We start from the raw sequence: 7,793 nt of genomic DNA, 5'->3' as shown, positions 1-7,793 counted from the left end.
CCCCAGGAATGTTCCTGCTCTCTGTGGCCGAGGGGGATGTTCCCAGATCTTTCTGTGACTGAGCCTGGGGGGGCTGTGGCTGGGGCAGTAGGTTCTGAGCGGGGGACTCTTGTTGTTGATACAGGTGCCCGTGACCTTCGAAGAGGTGGCTGTGTATTTCACTGAGGGGGAATGGGCACTGTTGGACCCGGGTCAGAGAGCCCTGTACAGGGACGTCATGCTGGAGAATTACAGGAATGTGACCTCGCTGGGTAAGGATTCCTGTGCCCTCAGTCTTAGAAACTGTGCATCTTTGAAGTGCCCAGGTTGGCTTTTGCTCAGGATTCTTCCCTGATCGCTTAGATTTCAGGGGGATCAGCCCCATAGTCGCAGGCTCAGCAGGGTTAGGAAGGTGTAAAGAGTTTGCACAGTGGCACTGTGCCAGAGTCATAAAATCCCCCAGTGCGTGGAGATCCCTGAATCCTCTTCTGCCCTCCCCAAAGGGTCTCCAGGAACACTTCCCATCCCTTTGGTGTATACAAGGGCATCCACCCACCCAGCACATCTGGAAACAGCTGTCTCAGAACAACTGTAAAACTCTGATCTCACTTCATTTCTTTTCCCGGAGCAGGTTTTCCAATTTCCAAGCCCAGCGTGATCTCCCAGCTGGACCAAGGGGAAGAGCTGTGGGTCCCTGATCTCCAGGAGTCCCAGGCTAGAGAGATCCAGAGAAACATCCCCAGAGGTGAGAGATTGGTTAAACGGATGTGGAAACCATCCCTCATTGACTTAAAGTGCTGGGATTCCCACGCAGGCCCCTTGAGCTCCTCCAGTTCTAACTCATTGCCTCCGGGTCAGGATTGTGCCCAGCAGGTGTCATGACCTCCTGGCAGACATAATTCATGGCTTTCCACGCATCCTGACTGACCCCTGGCAGTAGCTCCCTGCCCCCTGACTGTTCAGATGGATGTGGAGGAAGAATTGGGTGTTCTCCTTCCAGGTGTGTGAGTGCTCAGTGATCTGTAGCCAGAGAGCTTTCCCTGGTGGTACCTGTCATTTGCCATGCATGTCCTCGTGTATCCACCCCAGCACCCTCACAGCTCCTTCTCACCACTGGTGTCTGGTGGTCAGAGTTCTCCATCGGCTGCTGTTCACGGGTTCCCTTTTTTTCTTCTAAGAAAACTTTTTCTCCATATAAATAGTTCTGGTAGCTTATTTTTTAGCCATGTTTTTCCCACTGGAGATTTGTTTATTTCCTATTTTATGAAGCTTTTGTTCTTGTTTTTCTCTGGGGCTCTTTTACCTGGTACCGGATGGCTTGGTTATGCCAAAGTCTCCTAGAGTTCAGCACTGTCTCACTTGCAGGGTGTCTAATCCACTGAACGATCCTCACACTCATTGTTTATTTTGCCTCACTGAGGGGCACATGAGAGACAAGTGCTCTATTTGTAGATCTTTCAAGAGGAGAACACAAAAATCTAGGGACATGAGAGTAAAATATTACCATATGGAGCATGCTTGCATCCCTTCTCAGACCTCAGTCATCTGGAGTCCAATGCTTTGTCCTACGGCAGGAGTTCTCCTATGGATTTTTCTGACTCACCTCATGGCTTGAAGTCAGAGACAGACACAAGAGAAGAGGAATTGTTCCCCTTCTCCCACCATGTGTTGTAAGAACTGTAAGTCAGTCTCAGGGTAAGACTTGACTTATAAATCAAAGAGCTTTTTCTTCTTCAGAACCAGACTCTGGGAACTGAAAAGCCTCAGCAGAGTCCTCATGGGAACAGTCAGGTTACAGCACAAGTAGAGACTAGCTGCTCCCCAGTATCGACAGTGAAATCAGGGCAGGAAATCCAGCCATTGACTCCAGGACCAGTGCAGGTATCCTCGAGAATGGCTCTGACAGTTTATTAGAGGCACGAACTTCTGCCAAAATATTATTGAGATGTCATGAGATTTGCTCTGTCTGTCAGTCCCGAATTCCCCTTGGCTGCAACAAGACCCAACTCTGACTACTCATAGGGTACAACCTTTATTACAGCCAGAGCTGCCCTCAGCACTGGCTAGAATGTCTGTAGGACCGATACCATCAGTCATGGTGTCCTCTGTACCTTTGAAGCCTCCGGTACCGGTTTCTTGTACACAGATGGTTCCGACAGGACTCAAGACATCAGTATTGACATTTAAACCTTCTGCCAACAGGCACAGATCCAGAGGCTCTACACCTGTGATTCCTCCTAGTATCATACCACCGGTGGCATCCAACTGCCCATATTCATTATCAGATTCAGAAGAAGAACCCTATACTTCTTACGGTAGAGGGAGATCTAGATTCTCTCCATTACGTTCTTCAGTGACAAAATAGAGCATTCAATGGAGATGATACCACAATGGTAGATCTAGACATAGATTTCCATGATCTTGCAGATGAACCCTGTGTCATACGGGTACATGCAATAGCTGGACTGGAACCCATGCAGCATCCCTCCAGCTTCTAGGCTGGCTTCTCCAGACTGTTTTCCAAGAAATTCTGTGTGGGTGGGAATTAAGTTCGGGGTAAGACTCATGTTATACCTCAAACTAGCTGTGCTGTAAAGACACGCTCTGTAGATAAGTTTAGTTATTTCTTTCATAAGTCTTTTCTCAAGTTACAAAGCCAACATCCCCTGAGCTTAAAATTTAGTATTGTCTCTTCCAGGGATTCTCCCTTTGAGCTGATGGCTTTTTGTCCTCTTCAGTATTTATCTGTTGCTTTTATCCTAGGATGGTAACTCTCATGCTCCCGGAATATGGCACACTCCGGTACTTTCCAAAACATCATGAACCTGTCCCTGCTGACATGACCCCATGCCCACCAGAGTGACTTTTCATGCCTGGTGTGTGTGAGCTCACGCCACATGGGGAGTGGAATTTTTAAGAGCCCTCCCTCTCCTCTCCCCCCCGCACCAGCGTGACCTTATGTCTAGGATCACGCTGTCAGGGTAGGACTGGCATCCCCCATCTGATACTGGACAAAACCAATTTCGTCTGAATACCGGATGCGAACACACCCGAGAAAAACAGGACTGTTCAGTTTAATACCAGACAAGTGGCCTGCCTAATTTTATCAGCTACGGTCGCCTTTCCAGTGGCAGTTACTTCCACTAGAAGGGTTTGGAAACCACAAGCATGAATTTCATACCCCTCCCCCCACCCCTCTTTCCACTATTTTTATGAGGATAAAGTTGCTTTAAAGCCTCATCCAACGTTCTTTATCAAGGCTGGTTACCGATTTCCATCTCAACCAAACCAGCTTTTTATCTCCCTTTTCCCCCAAACCACATTCATGTAAGCTTGAGGAGAAACAGCATTTTCTGGTCATCTGCTGGGCCCTTGCCTTTTATCTGGACAGGACAAAACAGTTTCAGTCTTTGCCTCAATTCTTTGTTTCCTGTGTGGAGAGAATGAAAGGACAGGAGGTTCCCTTACAGTGAATTTCTTGGTGGATCACCTCTCGTATCACTACAAGTTATGATGTTGCAAAGTTAAAACTACCTTCCAAGCTGACTGTATGTTCAGTGAGAGCCTCGGCAGCTTTCCTAAGGGATATTTCAATCCAAGATATCTGCAGGGCAGCAACCTGGTCTTCAATTCACACTGTTCCCAAGCACTGTGACATTTCAGCCACTTCCAGAGACTGTGCTAGCTTTAGAAAGGCTGGTCTGCAGTGGCTTTGCAGATAGACTCTGAACCCTCCTCCATAGAACACTGCCTGGGAGTTACCTGAAGTGGAATAGACACATGAAATCATTCAAAGATAACAAAAATTAGATACCTATGTGACCCGAGGTGCCTAGGGCAGCCCACACTGAAAATGCCAAAGTCAGGGCAGGCTCCAAAGAAGAGAGCAAATTCTCCCAAAACTGGTGGCTAACACTGTAGGTAGATTCACCAACCAGTCACAAACTGTGCTCCTGATCCCCCACGCTAGTTATGAAGAAGCTAAAAAAATAAATAAAAAGCAGCCATCACACAGCCCCTTTTCATCCACTCCAGTCACTGGCTCCGAGTCAGCAAAGTCCTGTAAAGTGAGAAGTTACTTAAAACTCTATTCACTATACAAAATGTTCTTCTGATCCCTAAAGGGCCAGCCACATTACCAGATCAATACTAGTTTGGATCTTACCCAAAATACCACACTGCCAGCCAATCCTTTAGTATCTAAAACGAAAGATTTATTAGAAAAGCAAAGAACGAGAAGAGAGTTGTTAAATGTTCAAAGCAATCAGATACATACATATGACTTCAGATGCCATATGTCAGGTTCTTAGCAACACTGGTGAGTTTGCTGGCTTGGAAAGTCCCTCTGGAACACATCCAAAGCCTAGATGGGCCTATCAATCCTTTGTCCAGAGCTTTAGTTTGTAGAGAAGTTACTCCAGAGGTGAGGAGCAGGATTGAAGACAATGTGGAGGTGATGCTGCTGCCTTTTTCTATTCTCTGCCATGTGGCTTGTACATCTTTTGTCCCAAACACAAGCTCACAGCACATGGGCATGGAAAGGTACTTAGAGTCCCCTGTCTATAGGCATGTCCCTACATGTTCTGCTGACTCATAGGCATAGCCCCTGCCTTCTCTCAATGGGCTCATTGTACAGCTGATTGCCCTTGATAGGCCAGTAAGCAGGCTGGATAGTGCTGATGCCAATCTGTCTGGGGGGGTCACCCAGAAACACAGCACAAGTTTCAGCTAGCACTATACCACACGTATTTATAACTCATGATACAAAGATGGTACATACAAATAAACAAGCTTATCATATTTAGCAAATCATAACTTTTTCACTGATACTTTATATGACATATATGATTCACTGCAATTTTGTAATATTAATATCGATAATATTATAAATGGTCACCCATATTCCATACAGCATCACACTGGTTGTTTTCCAGAATGTGTTGCACATGTCTATTCCACCACCCATCCTCTTCTCTTCTGCTTCAGAGTCCATTATGTTAGGATGCTGGTGCAAATGAACTGAGATGATGCCCGGGGCAGATCTGCCCTTCATGCCCTCAGCTGGATGCATGAAGGCATGCATGGCACATGTACCACTACAGAAAACTCTCCCATTACAGTGTCATGCACACCCCTAAAGCGGAATAGATGTGAAGTGGAATAGACATGTGCAACATCTTGAAAAACAGCAAATACAGTAAAGGTTGGTAGCTGATTTTTCCCTTCTCTCTTTCTTCCGGGGAATGGTTTGTGCAGGATTCAACACCTGATTTGTCTGTCTTCCCAGCAGTTATTTTGGTTTGTTTCCCCACTTTCCTGTTCCCCTTTTCTCACCTTCCTTTTCCCCAGGCACAGGGACTGACTCCTGTCTGGATTCTCTCTCTGTCCCAGCAGGTGATGAGACGGTGAGTGAGAGCAATGAAGAGAGTCCTTGTCCGGCCGGTCCTGAGCAAATGGAACTGAAGGGGACGTTGCTGGGAAGGTGTGAAGGGGATGATTCCCAGATTCCCGGGCAAGGACAAGCCCAAGAAACTCAGTGCAGGCCAGAGAAGCAGCAGGGAACCCCCCCAGGAAAGATACTGGGTGAATCCACTTGCCGAGGGGGAGGTTTGGAAGAACCTAATGAAGCCACGATCCAGCCAAGAACCTGCACTAAGGAGAAGCGTTTCGAATGTGCTGAGTGCAGGAAACGCTTTAGTTGTAAAGAACACCTTGTTAGACATCTGAGAGTCCACACTGGAGAGACCCCGTATCACTGCCCCGAGTGTGGGAAACAATTCAGTGACCAATCTATCCTTATTAGACATCAGCGAACTCATACAGGAGAGAGACCCTATAAGTGCACTGACTGCGGGAAAAGCTTCAGTCAGAGGTCAGGCCTTATTACACATCAGACAGTCCACACAGGAGAGAAATGCCATAAATGTCCTGACTGTGGACAAACCTTCACTCAGAGAGGGCATGTTACTAGACATCGGAGGACTCACACGGGTGAGAGACCCTATGGATGCCCAGAGTGTGGAAAAAAGTTCGCTTCCACCTCTGACCTTATTATACATCAGAGAATCCACACGGGAGAGAAACCCTATAACTGCCCCGACTGTGGGAAAAGCTTCAGTCACAGCCATCACCTTACTGACCATCGGAGAATCCACACAGGAGAGAGACCCTATACCTGCCCCGACTGTGGGGAAAGCTTCAAAAGTAAATCTGGCTTCAAAGTCCATTGGAGAAGGCACACGGGAGAGTGCCCCTATCAATGTTCCATCTGTGGGGAAAGGTACAAAACCAGGAACTCTCTAACATGCCACATGAAACACCACACAGAATAGTGCCAGACATTTCCCCTCCTCTCTCTGCATCTGTAGAGATAGGAAGAACCATGAGGATAATAAACAGTTGCCCAATGCCCTAGGGAGTCAAGTGGCACCACTATTTACTTGTGTGCTGTGTATTTCAGGAGGACGGAGGCACCAGGTGACATTATTATTATTACTGTATTGCATTATTCTCTGACACTCTCCCATCCCATCCCAGCTCCCTCTGTCATGAGGAGGCTTTTACTGAGCCAAAGGGTTTACATGGATTTCCTGGTCCGTTTTTAGGCAGGGGCTCAGTTCATATTGTTGCACACAGGAATTATTCTGTAAATTGCTGCCCCAAGAGGCATTTTCTCCCTGTTTCTGCATGGTGGGGAGAGCAGGGGTCTGAAATTTCTGGATAGTTGGGTGTCAGTGGATTGTTTATTGTTCATTGAATTATTTTCTGGGTATTGCTCAATTATGTGTTTTTTCCCCAAATAAGATGTAAATAAAACTTTTCTGGCAAAACTCATTTTCCTGAGCAGCCTGGGAATTTCACTGGTTCTTGAGCTCTGGGAGGGAGAGGGGCCAAGTGTCCCAGACTGGGTGAGTTGTCTCCCTCTGCAGGAATTGCTCATTTCCCCCATATTCAGCTCTTTCCCTGATGTCTCGGCCCATCCAGCTTTGGAAGCTGGAGCATAGCCACATCTGTGTCTTTGCTCTTGCAGCTTTGACGGCCTCTGGGCTCTATCCTTGGGTCTTCCCTTCCCCTCTACAAGGGGTTTAATTGGGGCAGGAGAGAAACATCCTCAGAGGCAGAATAGATGGACATTTCCAGATGGGGAGCAGCTCGTCTCCTTCTCCCCAGCAGCATCTCCAGCATCTGTCCCATCTACTCTGTCCCACATCAGTGAGGAATCCAGTGACTCATGGGCAGAACTGTGACATTTCTCATGGGCATAGAGCAACTGCATGGCTCTGAGAGCCCCTCGCCAACTCCATCCCAGGTGTTCGCTTTCCATCGGATGCCTGGATCCTACTCCCACTTTCCTGCATTTTTTTGTAATTCTGTAGTTCCCTGGTGTGGTGCCTGCATTGCTGACTTGGGGAGAACCCCTGTTTCCCCAACACTCTGCTGTCCCATTCTCTCTCCTCCCCCTCAGTTCCATTGCACCCTGGAGCCATCCAACCCCTGCCCTAGGGCTCTGATCACAACCCCAGCCTTGGACCTGTGTGGAGAGCAGTGAACAAATGGAGCCACCAGCCAGAACATCCCATGTGTTTGTTACTGACTGAAACAACCAGCCCAGGTGTCTCCATTCAGGTGTTCATGAAAGTCCTGGGGTATTGTCTGAGCTGGAGGGAAACAGAGCAGCCCTGCCGGGGATGGAGAATGGCTCTGGGAGCCCTTGGGGAGGAAGGCCCCAGAGTTGGAAAACCCAACTGGGGTTGGGGAAGGCCATAAGGGCAGATAATGCCTATGGTCCAGGAGAGGCTGGACTAACTGTGGGA

At 47.8% G+C, this 7,793-nt stretch overlaps 2 protein-coding genes across 2 annotated transcripts in view; both read left to right on the top strand.

Moving 5' to 3' along the window:
• LOC112124139 (zinc finger protein 34-like) overlaps nt 1-1,116 on the top strand; it is a 31,077-nt gene extending 29,961 nt beyond the window's left edge. Inside the window, exons 3-5 of the mRNA XM_029913026.1 lie at nt 7-38; nt 92-251; nt 611-1,116. Coding sequence (XP_029768886.1) covers nt 7-38; nt 92-251; nt 611-861 — 443 coding nt within the window. The 3' untranslated portion in view covers nt 862-1,116. The remainder of the gene's footprint in view (nt 1-6; nt 39-91; nt 252-610) is intronic.
• LOC112119448 (gastrula zinc finger protein XlCGF8.2DB-like) lies at nt 461-6,769 on the top strand. The gene is made up of 3 exons (XM_029913023.1): nt 461-724; nt 4,966-5,182; nt 5,365-6,769. The coding sequence occupies exons 2-3, from the start codon at nt 5,146-5,148 to the stop codon at nt 6,309-6,311; spliced, it is 984 nt and encodes a 327-aa protein (XP_029768883.1). The 5' UTR covers nt 461-724; nt 4,966-5,145; the 3' UTR covers nt 6,312-6,769.
• The last annotated feature ends 1,024 nt before the right edge of the window (nt 6,770-7,793 follow it).

Source organism: Terrapene carolina, unplaced genomic scaffold (assembly GCF_002925995.2).
Source record: "Terrapene carolina triunguis isolate 2854851 unplaced genomic scaffold, T_m_triunguis-2.0 Scaffold421, whole genome shotgun sequence".
Taxonomy (NCBI): domain Eukaryota; kingdom Metazoa; phylum Chordata; order Testudines; family Emydidae; genus Terrapene; species Terrapene triunguis.
The sequence above is the reverse complement of the archived record's forward strand: the minus strand, read 5'-3'. Positions and strand labels throughout refer to the sequence as shown.